Raw genomic sequence first — 18,503 nt, forward strand, 5'->3', positions numbered from 1 at the left:
ATTGGAATATATAAAATACTTAAGTGAAAGAATTTTCCTTTTACACTAATTAAAAATTTTGGTAATTTTCATATTGTAGAAGAAATTAATGGGCTTAAAAAATCATCTACACCCTTGTCCATTTCTGCAAGCCTAGTGAATATTACTAGGTTTTAAATGGTACTCTGTACCATAGAAGAAAATGTCCCAGTACTGGAAAATTCATAGGCATATTAAAAACTCTCCCTATAGACAGGAATGCTTCTACATAAAACACACATCCTTGAGGCACAAAAACTGGAAGGCCATCCGCTTTTTGTCCTCACGGTACATGGACACAGCAGATCACCACCCTGAACAAGACCAAACACCTGTCATTCGGATTCCATTTCCTCAGAATTATTCTTCTATATGCGAATCTCTTCAACCTTTTTCCAATAATTTCCCTCAGAATTTTAAGTTTTGATTTGTAATTGAGACTAAAATGTGGCATTTCTGTTCAAACAAAAAAGGTTGAGATTCAACTTGTGGGTTCATCAATTATTTTTTAATGATTTATTAGTCAACATAATTATACTGAGCTACTACTGAGTTGGTAAAGAATCTGCCTGCAATGTAGGAGACCTGGGTTTGATCTCTCCGTTGGGAAGATCCCATGGAGAAGGGAACAGCTACCCCGTCCAGTATTCTAGCCTGGAGAATTCCACTAGAATTCTCTGTATAGTCTATTCCACTGGATAGTCCATGGGGTCTCAAAGAGTTGGACACGACTGAGCAACAAACGCTTTCATAATTGTACTATAAATTGACTTTTGTTTCCTGTTGTCTTAAACTATATTTACTCACTGATAAAACATGTTACAAACTTGAAATTATTAAAGTACATTTCTTTACAAAATCAGATACCTCAGTAAGACATCATCTGCTTCCTATTACTCTGAAATAAGGCTGTGTGTTCTCCATTTATTTTCAGTTATCAGAATCTTTCTGAATTATTTACTGTTAAGGTATTACATTTATATTTAAATATCGTATGGTACAATGGTACGACCCAACAACGGAGTTACTTATAATCAGCTCTTGTTCTGACGATGGTATCTGTAGAACGGTCTAAAATTATAAACCCCTTTCAAACTCACGATTTCACTTTCAAATGATAAAATTTCAATAAATCTTTGATATATAGCTAAAATGAAGTGTTTGCTGAAACACTAATGACATTTTTATTTGACTAAAGAAAGCCAGCCCAGACCTCACTCTCCAGCAGTCCTGACCCCTCTCCCCACATTATGAATCACTACTGTGGGAACAGTAGGCAGAGGCTGGTGCATTCTGGGACTTTGGAAGGAAAAAAGTCAGTGATGCAACTAATTGCATCCAGCATTCAAAACAACGATGCTTTGAAAAATATACAATATTTATTTTGATGTTTAATTGCCAACTGCATCAACCATACACTAAGAAACGTAAGAGCACTGTAATTAAGAACACAGATTTTGGAGTCAAACACCTCTGATTGTTAATACCCTCCTGCTCCTCACAAGCTGTGTGACAATGAACAAGCACCTTAACCTCTTGGATGTGCATTACTCTTATGTGGAAAATGGACATGAACAATAATACCTGTCTCTCCGGATTCCACAAAAAGCAAATGTATTGATAAGTGCAAAATTCTTGTTTATTGGAAGTACCTAAAAATGATGAGGGCTTCCCTGGTGGCTCAGACGGTAAAGAATCCGCCTGCAATGTGGGAGAGACCTGGGTTCAATTCCTGGGTTGGGAAGATCTCCTGGAGGAGGGCATGGCAACCCACTCCAGTATTCTTGCCTGGAGAATCCCATGGACAGAGGAGCCTGGTGGGCTACAATCCAGGGCATCACAAAAAGCTGGACACTACTGAGCGACTAAGCACAGCACAGAGCTGATGAGACAGTGCCTGTGCTGACAGGGATGATGGTAACATCTAGCAGTGTAACTTCTGCAGGCAGACTTCAGGGAGAGAGAGGAGAGACAAGCAAACAAACCTACATGTCCAGAAGCGAATGGGACGGCCAGAGACCTCCTCTCTACTTAGGATTCATATGTAGAAAAGGATGGATTTCAGCTAACCTCTGTAATAAACTAACACACTGTAGCCTGTAAGTCGGGACAGTGTTGAGTATAAGTACAACAATTTTGCTACAGTTGCAACAGACAACAATAAATTCTACCTGCTGCAGATGGACTGTGTCACAGAAATGCTACTGCTAGAAAAACTCATGAAAATCTCACAGGATCCCAAAATGCTGGGATAAAGGTGATGTTTTAAAAACCTAAACATGTTTCACAAGCACTAGGCAATTTAAGATTAATGGAATAGTGAGACAGGTTTCTGAGTGATAAGAATAATCCTCCCTAATTGGTCTGGTTTCTAAAATGCTGGCTTTTGGGTACCCACCACGAGGTATTCACAGAAGGAGAAAGACAGAAAAAGGGCAGCTTCAGTATTCAAAACAATCATTAACATCTTCTTATGAAATAATTTTTAATATTAAAATGAACATTATTATGAATATTAAATAAAGGAATAGTGAATGAGCATTAAAATGGCTTTAGTATTCTAACACTAAAAACACATGGGTGCGTTTTAGATAAGAAAACGGAGCTTATTCAGTCACTCTGCACACAGACTAGACTCCATGCCTGAAGTCATTCCACTTGACTCCATGACTGAGCCACCTACACGCTCTGTCCTGAGGACACGTATGTACTCGCTTCCCCCTAAATGAAAGCTGGCAGCTTCCAGTCTCCACACTGCGCCCACACTGCTCTGCCCTCTCCGACTCCGAGTCCACAGTCGTCAGGTTGCCCACAGCGCCCGTGTCAGCAGACGCGGGAGAGGCCCGCAGCGGCGGCAATGAACAGGGCTTGCCACGCAGGGGAGAGGCGCGCTGAACTCACAGACAGAAGATTCCGGGACATGTGAGGTGTCTGCGGGCATCTGGGGGGCTCAGGGCCGAGGGAAGGGGCACACACCTGTGCCCCAGCTGTGTGGAGACGTTGTACAATGATTTCACTGGAGGAGGAAATGCCTGAGCTGACCCTTGAAGACAAGGAGACGCTTGAAAGAAAGAAAGTGGGAACTGGACAGGGCAGAGAGTCAGGAAGAGTTTGGGGCCACAGAAGCATGGTAGATACAACAGTTCTGGAACGGGCAGGGGCTGTTCATCAAGGACTGCCTATCAGTTAAGAAAGGAGCTTTATTCTTGACGTCCTGGCACCCACTGGTCAATTTTAAAACAGGAGAATAACATGTTCAGACATATACATGGAAGGCAGACCTGAGACCCACAAGCCTGGGGAAACGGCGGTCACCAGGGGAAAAAGGCAGTCAGACCGACAGCGTCCAATGACGGTGAACTCTGGGACATCCCCGCAGAAGGTCCCTGCCGGCCAGGCAGGAGGCTGTGGTGCCCAGAGGGGCCCGTGCGGCGTCCACCGCGGATGCCAGCGGGCGCTTCTGTCCAGCCGCCCATGGCCTGCACACGGCCCGGCTCCATCACTGGAGGGCAGACCCGGGGCCACTGAGACAGGGTGGCTCAGCCCCGCTGAGAACGGGAGCCTCTCTTCTCTCCTGGTGCGCTGAGACTTCCTCCTTCATTCCTGACGCGATCTCCTGCCTACACCACCCATCGGGGAGGGAGCTTCCCTGCACCCTCCTCACGGATGAACGTGCGGGCCCGGGTGACGGACAGACACCTGCCCGGCCCCCTGTACCAGGACAGATACCGACAAGGGTGAACGGCAGACACCAGCCGGCCCCCCGTTCTGCGACGGATACCCGACCTGTACCACGAATAATACTGTGTGTGGGGGGTTGGACTGAGGTCAGCTGTCAAGGCCACTGGCTCAGTCTCTCTGTGCATCAGCGCTGCTGTGGTCACATGGGGTCCTCTTCCCCGTGTCCCCCCACCCCCCGTTGTCCAGACTGTCCACTAAGGAAGTGCGGCAGCCCACTAAAAGTCAGCCTTGGGGTGAATACGACTGATACACACACACGCACACGCACAGACCTGGCTTGGAGAAGGCCTGTGGGCAGCTCCCCTATCCGTCAGAGTGAACGCTTTCTCTCCAGCCACGTGGCCGGAGGGCACCGTCGCAGGACCGCTGAGGTCTGCACGGTGATGGGGAAGAAGAAGAAGCCTGCGCGGCGCTCCGAGAGGCCGCGGGGAGAGCCGCTCCTTACAGGGGTTGCTGGCGGACAGAGCTCCCAGAGCGGTCCGTGTCTGCTAAGGAAGCACCGTCTGATGCTTCAGTGACGGGACGGTGGCATTTTTACCATTACCCGAGGATGTCACCTTAACTGTTTAGCCTGGAAAGCCTCCTGACCACACTCACACTTGGCGGGACTTGGTGACTGGAGGCGGGGAGGGCGACCCTGCCAGGGTCACTGCCGCGATGGGTGAGCAAGGCACCACTGCAGGAGCTGCGGAAGAAGCACACCGGCCGGCCGCGCGGACGCCGAGTTCAGCGTCTGGAGGCAGAACCTCAGTGCCCCCGGGTGGACGCGCCAAGAGGCAAGCCTGGGAGGGCGGTGGGGCCGCAGGAGGTGGGCAGAGGGCAGGGGTCCTGCCTCCCTCTCGTGCTGCTGGGGAGGGGCTGGTGCCCTTCTCACGGTACCCCGGGCCTAAATCCTGTGCTAGGAGGCACGTCTGCTGTTGGCAGGAATTCTCAGAGGCAGTTGGATGGATGTGAGAAGGAAAACTCAGGAGCATGTAAAATCAGCAGGGTAGACATCTCCAGAACACGAAGAAAAACCCTCCGAAATACTCCTGCCCATGGGGGTGGGGCCATGAGTCTATTCCCGGCCGTTTCCCCAGTCACAGCTGCATAGGAGGTGCTGGTCAGTCCAGGATATGCCTGAGCCTGTGGCCACACCTGGTTCCTCTAGCCAGCGACCCCAGTCCTCTACTGAGGACCGCACCTTCTCTAAAGACACGAGAGTGCTGGGAGCGAGCTCCGCCCATGGCAAAGGTCATGAGGAAGGAGGCTTGGCATACGCAAAGGCTGGATCGAGCCTCAGGAGTTCCCCTGGAAATTCTCGAGCATCTACCCCCCAAACCAGAGTCTGCCTACTTTCTGCTTTGTGTTCTCACGGGCTGTCCCCCACTACCTCTCTCTGAAAAAAGAGTTAGTTTACAGCTCCAGTTAATAATTCCTGGGTGTGACAGTGTTTAACCTATAAATTCCTTTGGAAGTCCTCTAGCCTGCCTGAATAGGTTTTTCCGGCCACATGTGATTGTTCAGAGCCTCCCAACTGTGAGAGGCAGGAGATGTTCTAAACTGTCTAAACACAGATTCTTTTGAGCAGTTAAAAGATTGATTAGAAATTGTGTTGGTGAAGGGATTTTCACTTGTTGGGCCAATGTTTGCTGCTAAGTCTCCATATCCCTTACCTGCTGTGTCCCTGGCAGTGTATTGATTAATATAATTGGTGTAAGTAGTAGCTTTAATGTTTGTAACCTTGGACCCTTGAGTTAATTCTTTTCTTGATTGAGCCCACCACAACTTTGCCCTATAGGAATGCAACTTTATCTAATGCTTTTGGAGGGAGGCTGGTGCCTGACTTTGGAATAATCACCTTTAGAGAAAAATAAGTTTCTTAAAATGTTAACAGGCCTCCGGGCCAGAAGATGATGCAAATCACCTAAGCTTTTGCATATGATAAGTTTGCAGGAAGAAAGCCTGGCTTGCTGCATGACTCTACCCCTTCCCCCATTATCCTCTATGCATAACTTAAGGTATAAAAACTACTTTGGAAAATAAAGTGCGGGCCTTGTTCACCGAAACTTGGTCTCCCCATGTCATTCTTTCTCTCACCTTCTGGCTGAATTATTCAGCCTCTTTTCTCCACTGAATTTCCTCACTGAGCTATCCTTATTTCAGCCTCTTTTCTTCACTGAATTTTCCTACTGAGCTATCCTCATTCTATTACTCTTTATATCCTTAATTAACGTTTAATTAAGCAGTTGTTTCCTGATCCTTGCCGACGCCGTCCCCGCTTCGAATTCCCTGGATCCACCGGGGCTGGACCCCGGCACGAGAGCAAATGCACAAACATACCTAACCAGTGACCGAAATCCCTTCTCTAATACTTGGAATCTAATGCCCCCCAACAAGTCTGTGGATCTCAACAGCTTGACTGAAACTAATTCACTGCCTTGAGTTTCAGTGACCATGTTCTGACCATTCTGGGAACACTGCATTATGTAATATGCAGTCCCCACATTGCTGAGGATTTGCTGAAAATGAGATAAACCGTTGACACCACCTTCACCTTCAACGGCAAAAAACAGAGGCAGTCTTCCTTGCCTGGGTCACACCCTCCCCATCCCGCCCCGCTGGTATCACTGCTATTACCACTCAGGTCAGGTTTCAGTCCATCGCAACCCTGGCCTTTTTAAAAGCTAATTCTATTATGTTTAGAAAAGGTTTTCTGAAGAAACTTTATGAAGGTTATCAAAATTCACTGGCAGATTTAAATAGCAGAGATGTCATCACAGCCGAATGCATGAACTCACTTAGGACTCAGGAAGCACACGGGGTTGAGGAGGCCTAAATATCTCTAAGCGAAAGCATGCTGACGTCATCTCTGGCATTTGCCTTTCTTTCTGTACAAGTAAATGGTCTCACAGGATGAGTAAGGGCAAAGAAGGTATAAACTGTCATAAAGTTTTATAATATCTGCCTACAGAAAGCTCATTTTAGTATGTGTGTGTTTTAATATATATATGTGCATACCTATAACACACATTTATTATACACACACATATATAGGTACACACATACCTATATTTTATGCATATATGCAAACACATACACACCCACACATATCCATACACATCTTTCATCTTGCTTAAATTTCCAGGTATATATGGATCTACCTACCTGTCCATCCAAACCATCCATCCATCCGTACGTACATCACTTAACAAAATGAAGGACAGGGACCATCAGGAATGGTGACTCCCTGTTGCTTTCGGGGACAGAACCGGCCTGGGGACAGGTGGGACGTTCGGCCCCTGTCGGACGCGGCTCCGGCCGGGCAGACCTCTCCCCTTCCCCGGCAGGGAGTCAGAGGAGCACCTGCATTCCAGCAGGCTCACGTTCACCTTGGCAGCCCCGAGGAAAAGGAGCGTGGACAGGCACAGTCTGCTGGGCTCAGGAAGATCCGGTGTGCGGTACCACCAGGCACGGGGGCAGGGGGACACTGAGGAGCCCCCTGGAGAAGCTGGCGGGAGGAAACCAGCCCTGGGTGGGCGGGGGCCTCGGCTACTCCAGGAAGGAAGGCTGCCCTGAGCGGTAAACACCCTTTGCTTCGCAGGTGACCACAGCGGTCGCTGCTGAGGTCCTGCCGGGGGTGCCTCACATTCTTGCAAATTCAGAATCCTTCCGGTAACCAGACCCATAATCAGGGGACCTAATGAGATATCTCTTCCTCCTTCAAGGTGCTAACACTGAGAGGAGGAAACGGGGTCCACTATTCTGAATCAAACACAGAGCGTATTTTAAAAATTGTGATGGAAATCAAATCTACGAGGTAATAGCTACTTTAAGATGAGTTTGAGGAAAAGCTTTAAGTGAAGAAGCAAATGCATCTCACTGTGATGTGAGAACTGGCAGCGTCCAGAGCGGTCACTAAGAACATCGTAAAAGCAACAGAATTACAAACACACAAAAGGAAAAAAAGAACTTCAATGCACTTAAAATCTTACCTGCCTAACTTTAGAGATTTGTTGGTCAGCACATTCTAGTTGTAGAATATGACAATCCACATAGATTAAATGAACTATGTGAAATAGTTCATTTGCCTCAGGGTATAAGGTACTTAAAAACCGAATGTGGTTACAAAATATATATATATAAATCTTCAAAAAAGAGCCTTTTTTCAAAAAAAAAAAACCAACACGATTATCTGAGAACAACTCTAAGGAACGGTTCTACAGTAAAACGTGGCTGCTGTTTTTAAAGAGGGCCCCAACTACCGAAGCCAGGAGTCTCTCAGAAGGCGACGGGCCTGGCGGCTCACCTGCAGGATGGACACGGTCTGCGAGAAGTGGTGCTGCTCCATGGTGGACGTGGAGTAGAGCGCGGCCAGCGGGTGGTCAAACTTCTGCAGGTAGCTGTTGCTGAATCCCCGGTGGTCCAGGTCGTGGCACAGACACGCGATGAGCAGCCCTTTGCGCTTAAGAGACAACACAGCACAGACATTCAAAACAAAGAAACGGGGCTCTCACGCTGACTTCTGTCACGGATGCAGCCCCCGTCCTCAGGAACAGCAGCAATGCCGGATAATCCAGCCTCCTTTTTAACCACGTTGCTTTCTGCGGCTGACTCTGACAACCAGATTACTATTGAGGTTTCCTGCTGAGCTCTGGGAAAAAGTGTTTAAGTGGGGGCAAATTAAAGCAAGGGTTCCAAAGAAGGACAGATAAAGTGAATCTGCAAAAGGAGAAGGCAGTTTCCATTCTTCTTTCAAAAATCTATTGGACACTAAATTCTAGCGATGGTATGGTTATCGTGAATGAGGACTGTAACAAGGAAATCATAAAGCATGGGGCAGGCAGCTCCTTTTCTCTGCAGGGTCACGAGTCCTGGAGCAGGAGGAGAGAAGGGGGTTGAGTTGGGGCCTTCACAGCGGCCGCTGGGGCCGATGCAGAGAGGACAGCGTGGCCACTGGGAAGGTCTGCCTGGGAGTGGCACAGCTGGGGTGAAGGCACTCCGGTCCCCGAGCTCGAGGCTGGGTGGCCAAGGAAGGGCTAGACAGCAGGGCATGAACGGACAGGGGTGCCCGCGTCCTCTCTGAGTGTGTCACCAGCTCCACGTCTGTAAATCAGTGGAGCCTCACAGTGCCCCTGTCTTCTTGTGAGGGAAAAGGTCAGATCAGCGTTTATGTTTTAACTGCATTTCATGTTCTGGGCTCTCGGGGGACAGGATAAGTGTCCACTATCTAGGGCGTGAGGGCAACGACAGCAGCTGGCCTCATCTGCGCCCTTCAGTACAGTTCGGCTTTACCAGGGAAGAGAGACCACAAAAACCAGTGCTTCGTTGAGGGACGTTTTGGCGACACTGGAATGTCCGTTTCTATATTTCTTATACAAAACAATAGGAAAAAATGCTTGGATACTGCCATTTAAAACTCTGCTGCTCATGAATCTACTGAACCAAAGTTTGTCCTGGAATAACACGGCACCTAATTATATCGTGAATGGGCTGCAGACACAGAGTGTTCAAACCCACTCAGCCACCTGCAAACGGGGCAAGGAAGGGCGCGCGCACCTCGAGGTCGGTGAAGAGCCCGCGGCTGCTCTGCAGGATGGCGTACATGCAGTGGGCCACCGTCACCGCGTGCTTCCAGTTGTGATAAGGAACCCGGCGGTAGTTCTTCTTCACAGACATGATGAAACGGCACAGCTTCTCCAGCTCGAAGCTGTGCGGAAGAGACACCGTCACGACAGGAACTGGTGAAGAAACAACGGGCTCCAGGAGGCAGCTCTGGTCTAGACACGTGGGTCTGTGCCCACGCACACCTGCCCCGGGGAGACTTCCGGGTGCCGAGTGAGCCTCGTTCACCAGCTCCCTGGCATTCCTCCAGCCAGCAAGGAAGGAGGACTCTTTACCGGCTTCCTCTCAGACACTGTAACAGGCCCACCAGCGAGCAGACCCCAGAATCTGCTTGCCTTCCCTACCATCGACTCCCATCACCGCTTCCTGAACAGTCAACCATCTCCTGCAGCCCACAGGGTCAACAGACAGCAACATACCATCACCCTGCTCAAGAGTGTTCTGAGAGTTTCTTCTAAAAAAAGCGCATTCACGTTCACAAACTGCAAACGTGCACACCATAAGAATTTTCTAGATGAGAGGCTATCCTTTGAAAAGGAATCCAAATTACTGTGGTACACTCAAATTATCAACTGGCAGTGGCAGATGGTCACACTCAAATACTTAACAGTACATGAAAGACTATGACGCATGCTCTTATTCTACAGTGTGGTAATAGATTTTGTATTTTTTTAAAATAGACTTCTTTAGAGCCCCACTAACTCTCTCAATGGATATGAGGCAACTTAAGACAAAAGCGTATCAATATGAAACAGGGCTCTGGAAATACCAGAGATGAGAGTTCAGAAAACCTCTAAATATTAATACGCATAACCTTTATGTTTCTCTACTGAAAATTTCCGAATAGTACCTGAAGTATAAGGTGTGTCATTACAAGAGTTTCATCTGGTCAAACTCTCAACTGCTATCTAAGAAATAAGTTAGGTATCTTGCGCTCATTCTTTTGAAACAGTGATTTATAAAAGCCGCTGATGGGAATAAGAGAAAACAGAATTCAGTGGGACAGGAGTGACAATTTAGCTCTAGAGAAGCCAAGAGCCTCGATAAGCCACTTAATGACTAGTGGAAAAAAGAAAGAAACATTTCTTGCATTTTAACTATGTGTTTAAGCTACATTAAAAACAAACGAACGAACGAAAGGGCTCGCAGTTCCTCAGGGACAGGCCACAGAAGAAGGGGGACGTGGGAGGAACGCACAAGGTAACGCCGCCGAGCAAAGGACACCACTGAGTCAGGAGGCCTGGCTCCTCCACTCCTGCTCTAACCGGCACGTTAAAGTCAAAGGTGAAAGGCGACGCTGAACGTGTGCGCTTGTTCCAAGACACCCGCAGGATCAGTATGCGATTATTTATCCCAGCTACACCTACATTCTCAGCATCACCTGGTCAGACGTGGTTATGAACCAAGGGAATCTAAGAAGGCTGCACGCTGTCTAATAATCTTAGCCTTTTTTTAAAAATTCAAGTGCTTAGAGAAAACAATTTGTGGCATGTTTTAATTATTAACCGAGAATACGGTGAGGCATCAAGGTGGTCCTGCATACCAGGCTGTCCCACAGGATCGGTGGATCATGTACACGAAAATTCCAGGCCACATGTTTTCAAAGGGGCCAACGTCAAAGTGGAACCTGGAATAAACAGAAAGCACAACTCAGGAGGAAACGCAGCGAGCTGGGATAAACGTGCAAATAAAGCAAGTAAATTTTATGTCTATGAAGAAACTAAAAGAATACTGGGAGTTCGGCCCCCTGCCTTCTCCCCTCCTCAGTCACATCTCTGTTGTAATCAAATGCTTCCAGGAGGACATTCCACCCACCCCCTCAGGAACTTAGTCCAAGATTTAAGCCACTGCTTAAGTCTCTGTTACAAAGGAATACTGTGGTCATTATCATCAGAGCAATGATAAAGGACAACATAATGATGCTCTTAATACCACACACTCATCAGGACACACACAACACGTACATGACACGGGCCCGACACAATCCATAGAAAAAGGGGGATCTCATTTGAAATTCTTTTAGTGCTGAAAATCCGTCTATTTCCCATTTTTATCCAGAGAAAACTTTTATAAATATTAGCATTCAAAGCTATTACCTATTTTCATATGCTAATTTAGTTGTGGATATTTAACCCCAATAAGCAGAATGCTCAAGTATTAGACCATTTTCCTTTAGGTGCAACACTTCTGACACCAAATGTGTGAGTTTTCCACGCCAAGCAGTTCTCCAGTTCTCTGCAGACACCCACTGATTTCCTAGGATTCAACCCCATTCTCACACTACCTGGAGTTGAGGCAGACCTCACAGCTCAAGGGCTGGGGCCCACAGACTGCTCTACTTTATACGCCAATCACAAGTCAAGGCCACCCGCCCTTCTAATCCGTCAGCCATTCCCACAAGCCCCTCCTCGGGGGAGATAATGCGCTAGAAGAGCTCCAGAACTCAGAGGAACACTTCAGCTAGACGTCTGGCTTATTATTGGGACACAACTTGAGAGCGGCCAAGAGGAAGAGGTGCCCAGGGCCAGGCAGTGGGGCGGGCCGTGCAGCGCCGGCCTCTCTCTGGGGGCACCCCCTTTCCAGCACCTGACGTGCTCCACAGTCTGGAAACTCTCAGAACCCCTCAGTTAGGGTTTTCTGGAGCTTCCAGCACACAGGGTACAGGTGATGAAATCCTTGCTCACTGGTAGCCCCCACCCCCACCCCGTCTCTCTCCCTGGAAAGGAGTCCAAGGGCAGGCCCTCATCCGCCCAGAGTCTTTCATTAGCAAAAACTCTTGAGTGGTTGAAAGAGGCTTAATATGAATAACAAAAGATACCTCTCTCACCCAAATCACTCAGGAAATTTTAAGGGTCAAAGGAGCTCTGTGCCGGGAACTAGCTACGCAGCCCACAGGCGTGTTTCTTATTGTATCAAAATATATGTGTGTATTACTTGTGCAGTCGTGTCCGACTCTGCAACCCGCGGACCGTGGCCCACCAGGCTCCTCCGTCCTGGGTATCACAACACATACCATATATATACACACACACACTATGTAACACATACACTGTCAACACATAAACTGAGGCATATTATTTGAGCAAAACCCACTTGAAAAGGGCAGCACCTACTTAGAGTGGTCAGAAGTCATGGGAACACCTCTATAGAGACCGTGCCAAGAAAATGAACCATCTGATTGGCTCCAGCTAAAGCCTAGCTGGCTGTTCAGAACTGTTGTCCTTAGCATTTCCGTCTGGTGACCCTGAGGCATTTACAGGCACAGATTCCCATTTGTTTACTAGGCCAGCAGGGCATTTAACGCACAGCAATCTAATGACCTCCTTATTTAAATAATTTAACAATACGGTTTTTCTTATTTTAAATAACTGTCAGCTCTGGATCACTTTTGAAGATTTTTCTATGTTGTTATTAACACACAGAGTTGGCTTACACTTTTGATGGGCAGTCTGACCACCAGTAACAAATGTATTAGCCTGGGATTAGAAGCGAAGTGTGGATGTTAAACTGTGTATTATAAAGTCTCAAATGTAACTGGCAAACTTAAAACTATATGGAAATGAAAGCTTTCAGTTATCTGAGATTAAATGCCATTTTGAATAGTAAATATTTCATAAAGTATGTAAACAAGGAAAGCTAACATTTAGGTTGGTTCATTTCAAAATGGCATTCAGACTAGTTTTTCTAAAGATAAAGATATCCGGCCTTTCCTTCCTTGGAAGGGGGAAACGGTCAGGTCAGAGACCGCACGTGGAACGCAGTATTTATGATTCTGCTTTTGGAAGCCACTTCACTCTGAGTTCAGTGGGCTGAGAACCGTGGCTGAGGACGCGGGCGGGGCAGGGCGCTCACAGCTCGATCTCTCTGCACAGGCGGCCGGGCAGGTTGAAGTGCATGAGGCCTTGCCACTCTTCCGCGGTGCAGATGCTGTGGTAGGACAGCTTCTCCATCGTGACCCTGTAGATGCACTCCGAGTGCCGGATCCTGTGGTACATCTGCGCCAACACAGAAAAGGTAAACTAGCGCGTGCGTGGTCGGCATTAAAGTGCAGAGGCTGCTTTAAAAACAAAGCCACAGCTGCAGCCGGCTTCACTATTACTCGTCCTTAACTACTGTTACTGCGTGTTACCATCCGTTAACTACCATCACCATTAGTTCAGTTCCGTTCAGTCGCTCAGTCGTGTCCGACTCTTGGCGACCCCGTGGACTGGAGCACGCCAGGCCTCCCTGTCCATCACCAACTCCTGGAGCTTGCTCAAACTCACGTCCATTGAGTCAATGATGCCATCCAACCATCTCATCCTCTGTTGTCCCCTTCTCCTCCAGCCTTCAATCTTTCCCGATTTTTCTCACCATCACTATATATTTTCATATTTACTGAAAAACCCCACATGTGACACTGAAGACACAAATGGCTTTTTAAGAAATTATATATCCATTTTAAAAGACTTCTTAAATTTTGTAACAAGTATTTTTTTTTTTGTCAGACGGCCAGCCATTCTATCTAGGTGGAGAGATTACCTGGTATGTTATTCTTGGACTCCCAGCCTTGCTGGGAAATAAACATCTGATGTTCATAAGCCACCTAGTCCATGGTATTTTGTTATAGCAGCACAAATAGACTAAGATGCAAAACAACTAAATTGAGACATCAGTTGACTTTTTTTCTGTGTCTCCTTTTAAAAATATTTAGCTTAACTCTTGGTGATCTCAGAGTCCTCTAGTCCAGGGAGTTTGAAAATTTGTTGATTGTAAAGTTCTTTATTGGCAAAATAAGTTTATAGATGCACGTGTAATAAATGTATGCCCCATGAGAAATTACACACTGTGCTAATATATTGTTTGTATTATAAATTAAAATATAATAGAAAATTTTAAAGATAAAAAGTACATGTTTTAAAAATATTGACTTAGCATGACTCTTGGTCACACTAAACAATGATATATTTCGAAATGAAGCACTATATGTTATCTGTTGTCAAGTTTTTTTCTTTATTACTTGGTGAGATGGTGGTGTTTGATTTAACACTTGAAAACAGTGGTACTAGTGGAGAAAAATATGCCAAAAGTGCGTGAGTGTGTGCTAAGTGGTTTCAGTCGTGTCCGACTCTGTGACACTCTTTGGACCACAGCTCTCCAGGCTCCTCTGTTCATGCTACTCTCCAGCCAAGAACACTGGAGTGGGTGGCCATGCCCTGCTATAGGGGATCGTCCCTACCCAGGAATCGAACCCGCTTCCCTTCCATTTCCTGCCTTGGCAGGCAGGCAGGTTCTTTACCAGTAGCACCACCTACTGGAGAAAAATATGCCAAAAAGTTCAGTTCAGTCGCTCAGTCCTGTCCGACTCTTTGTGACCCCACAGCAGCACGCCAGGCTTCCCCATCCATCACCAACTCCCAGAGCTTGTTCAAGCTCGTGTCCATCGAGCCGGTGAGGCCAAACAGTATGTGAGTCAAACAGAACAAAGGCAGGACTGCCTGTTCTTATCACACTCACAGTTCTGCTCTCTAAGCACTAATGTCTTTGACTGGAATTCAGATAAATTTCTATTTTCCCTGATGTAAATCAATTACTTTTGCAAACAATCAGCTGCATCTTTATATACTGTCAATCATGTTCAAAACCAGTGACAATCAGTGAAATTCGTCACACAGCAGATATTAATAAGTTGAAAGCTGTGTGATAAAACAGATTTTTTTAAAAATTCAACTTTTGAAGACAGAGAGGGAAACGGAAATAAAAAACAGATGGAACAAACAAAACAAGTAACAAGATTATGGATGTACACCTAAACATAAGACATGCCTGGTCTAAAGAGCCTCATTAAAAGAAAAGGTTATCTAAGCAGGAAGCAAAACCCCAACTCACACTGTCTACAAGAAAGAATCCTACTTTAAATATAACAAAGACTCAGATAGGGTCTTCCCTTGTGGCTCAGCTGGTAAAGAATCCACCTGCAATGCAGAAGACCTGGGTTCCATCCCTGGGCTGGGAAGGTCCCTAGAGAAGGAAAAGGCTACCCACTGCAGTATTCTGGTCTAGAGAATTCCATGGACTGCATAGTTCATGGGGTTGCAAAGAGTCGGACACAACTGAGCAAATTTCACACTTGACAGGGTAAAAGTAAAAGGCTGGGGATTCGTCAAACTCAGCAGTGGCCACAGGACTGGAGAAGGTCAGTTTTCATCCCAACTCCAAAAAGACAATGCCAAAGCACGTTCAAATTACCGTATAATTGCACTAATTCCACATGCTAGCAAGATTATGCTTAAAATTCTTCAAACTAGACTTCAGCATCACGTGAACTGAGAACTTCCAGATGTTCAATCTAGATTTATAAAATGCAGAGGAACCAGAGATCAAATTGCCAACATCCACTGGATCATAGAAAAAGGAAGAGAATTCCAGAAAAATATGTACTTCTGGTTCATTCAGTTCAGTTCAGTTCAGTCACTCAGTCGTGTCCGTCTCTTTGCGACCCCATGAACTGCAGTACGCTACGACCTCCCTGTCCGTCATCAACTCCCAGAGTCCACCCAAATTCATGTCCATTGAGTCGGTGATGCCATCCGACCATCTCATCCTCTGTCATCCCCTTCTCCTCTGCCTGCAATCTTTCCCAGCATCAGGGTCTTTTCAAATGAGTCAGTTCTTCACATCAGGTGGCCACAGTACTGGAGTTTCAGCTTTAGCATCAGTCCTTCCAATGAACACCCAGGACTGATCTCCTTTAGGATGGACTGCTTGGATCTCCTTGCAATCCAAGGGAACTCTCAAGAGTCTTCTTCAACACCACAGTTCAAAAGCATCAATTCTTCGGTGCTCAGCTTTCTTTATAGTCCAATTCTCACATCCATACATGACCACTGGGAAAACCATAGCTTTGACTAGATGGACCTTTGTTGGCAAAGTAATGTCTCTACTTTCTAATATGCTGTCTAGGTTAGTCATAGCTTTTCTTCCAAGGAGTAAGCATCTTTTAATTTCATGGCTGCAATCACCATCAGCAGTGATTTTGGAGCCCAGAAAAATAAAGTCAGCCACTGTTTCCCCATCTATTTCCCATGAAGTGATGAGACTGGATGCCATGATCTTAGTTTTCTGAATGTTGAGCTTTAAGCCAACTTCTTCACTCTCCTTTTTCACTTTCATCAAGAGGCTCTTTAGTTCTTCTTCACTTTCTGCCATAAGGGTGGTGTCATCTGCATATCTGAGGTTATTGATATTTCTCCCAGTCATCTTGATTCCAGCTTGTGCTTCATCCAGCCCAGCATTTTCATGATGTACTCTGCATATAAGTTAAATAAGCAGGGTGACAATATACAACCTCAATGTACTCCTTCGCTATTTGGAACCAGTCTGCTGTTCCATGTCCACTTCTAACTGTTGCTTCCTGACCTGCATACAGGTTTCTCAAAAGGCAGGTCAGGTGGTCAGTTATTCCCATCTCTTTCAGAATTTTCCACAGTGTATTGTGATCCACACAGTCAAAGGCTTTGGCATAGTCAATAAAGCAGAAATAGATGTTTTTCTGGAACTCTCTTGCTTTTTCGAAGATCCAGTGGATGCTGGCAATTTGATCTCTGGTTCCTTCCTCTGCCTTTTCTAAAACCAGCTTGAACATCTGGAAGTTCTTGATTCAAGTACTGTTGAAGCCAGGCTTGGAGAATTTTAAGCATTACTTTACTAGTGTGTGATGAGTGCAATTGTGTGTTAGTCTGAGCATTCTTTGGCATTGCCTTTCTTTGCGATTGGCATGAAAACTGCCCTTTTCCAGTCCTGTGGCCACTGCTGAGTTTTCCAAATTTGCTGGCACATTGAGTGCAGCACTTTCACAGCATCATCTTTCAGGATTTGAAATAGCTCAACTGGAATTCCATCATCTCCACTAGCTTTGTTCGTAGTGATGCTTCCTAAGGCCCACTTGACTTCATATTCTGGTTCATTAACTACCCTAAGTACTTTAACTGTGTAGATCACAACTGGAAAACTCTTAAAGAGATAAGAACACCAGGCCACCTTACCTGTCTGCTGAAAATCTTGTATTCAGGACAAGAAGCAACAGTTAGAACTGGACGGAACTATGGACTGGTTCCAAATTGGGAAAGGAGTACATCAAGGCTGTATATTGTCACCTTGTTTATTTAACTTATATGCAGAGTACATCATGCAAAATGCTCAGCTGGATGAATCACAAGCTGGAATCAAGACTACAGAGAGAAATATCAACAACCTCATATATACAGATAACACCACTTTAACGGCAGAAAGTGAAGAGGAACTAAAGAGCCTCTTGATGAAGGCAAAAGAGGAGAGTGAAAAAGCTGGGTTACAACTCAGCATTCAAAAAACAAAGATCATGGCATCTGGTCCCATCACTTCATGGCAAATGGATGGGGAAAAAGTGGAAACAGTGACAGACTTTATTTTTCTTGGGCTCCAAAAGTCACTGTGGACAGTGACTGTGGCCATGAAATTAAAAGACGATTGCTCCTTAGAAGAAAAGCCACGACAAACCTAGGCAGCATATTAAAAAGCAGAGACATTACTCTGCTGACAAAGGCCTGTATAGTCAAAGCTATGGTTTTCCCAGGAGTCATGTATGGATGTGAGAGTTGGACCACAAAATGGCTGAACACCGAAGGACTGACGCTTTCGAAATGTGCTAGAGAAAACTTTTGAGAGTCCTTTGGACAGCAACGACATCAAACCAGTCAATCCTAAAGTAAATCGACCCTGAATATTCATTGAAAGGACTGAGGCTTAAGCTGAAGCTTCAATATTTTGGCCACCTGATGCGAAGAGCTGACTCACTGGAAAAGACCCTCATGCTTGGAAAGATTGAGGGCAAGAGGAGGATGAGATGGTTGGATGGCATCACTGACTCAATGGACATGAGTCTGGGCAAATTCTGGGAGATAGTAAAGGACAGGGAAGCCTGGCGTGCTGCAGTCCGTGGGATCGCAAAGAGCTGGACACGACTTAGGGACTCAACAACAAGAACAACAGGTTGGAAAAGGTGTTTAACATTTACCACCAGTCTAGAGAAAACGGGAACAGCTGAAAATTCCAGATACTTAACAAAGTAGATTTCAGAGTAAAGATTATTACCGAGGAGATCATTTCAGTGATAAAGGGGT

The 18,503-nt window shown here is 46.1% G+C and overlaps 1 protein-coding gene across 2 annotated transcripts in view; it reads right to left on the minus strand.

The window, feature by feature from the left end:
- The window catches only part of PDE10A (phosphodiesterase 10A), a 267,312-nt gene that overhangs the window by 21,565 nt on the left and 227,244 nt on the right, over positions 1–18,503 (minus strand). For both annotated transcript variants that reach the window (XM_070377011.1, XM_070377012.1), the window contains exons 14-17: positions 13,216–13,358; positions 10,907–10,990; positions 9,298–9,448; positions 8,048–8,203 (exon numbers count right to left, since the gene is read on the minus strand). In XM_070377011.1, coding sequence (XP_070233112.1) covers positions 8,048–8,203; positions 9,298–9,448; positions 10,907–10,990; positions 13,216–13,358 — 534 coding nt within the window. The remainder of the gene's footprint in view (positions 1–8,047; positions 8,204–9,297; positions 9,449–10,906; positions 10,991–13,215; positions 13,359–18,503) is intronic.

This window comes from Bos mutus, chromosome 9 (genome assembly GCF_027580195.1).
Source record: "Bos mutus isolate GX-2022 chromosome 9, NWIPB_WYAK_1.1, whole genome shotgun sequence".
Classification (NCBI taxonomy): domain Eukaryota; kingdom Metazoa; phylum Chordata; class Mammalia; order Artiodactyla; family Bovidae; genus Bos; species Bos mutus.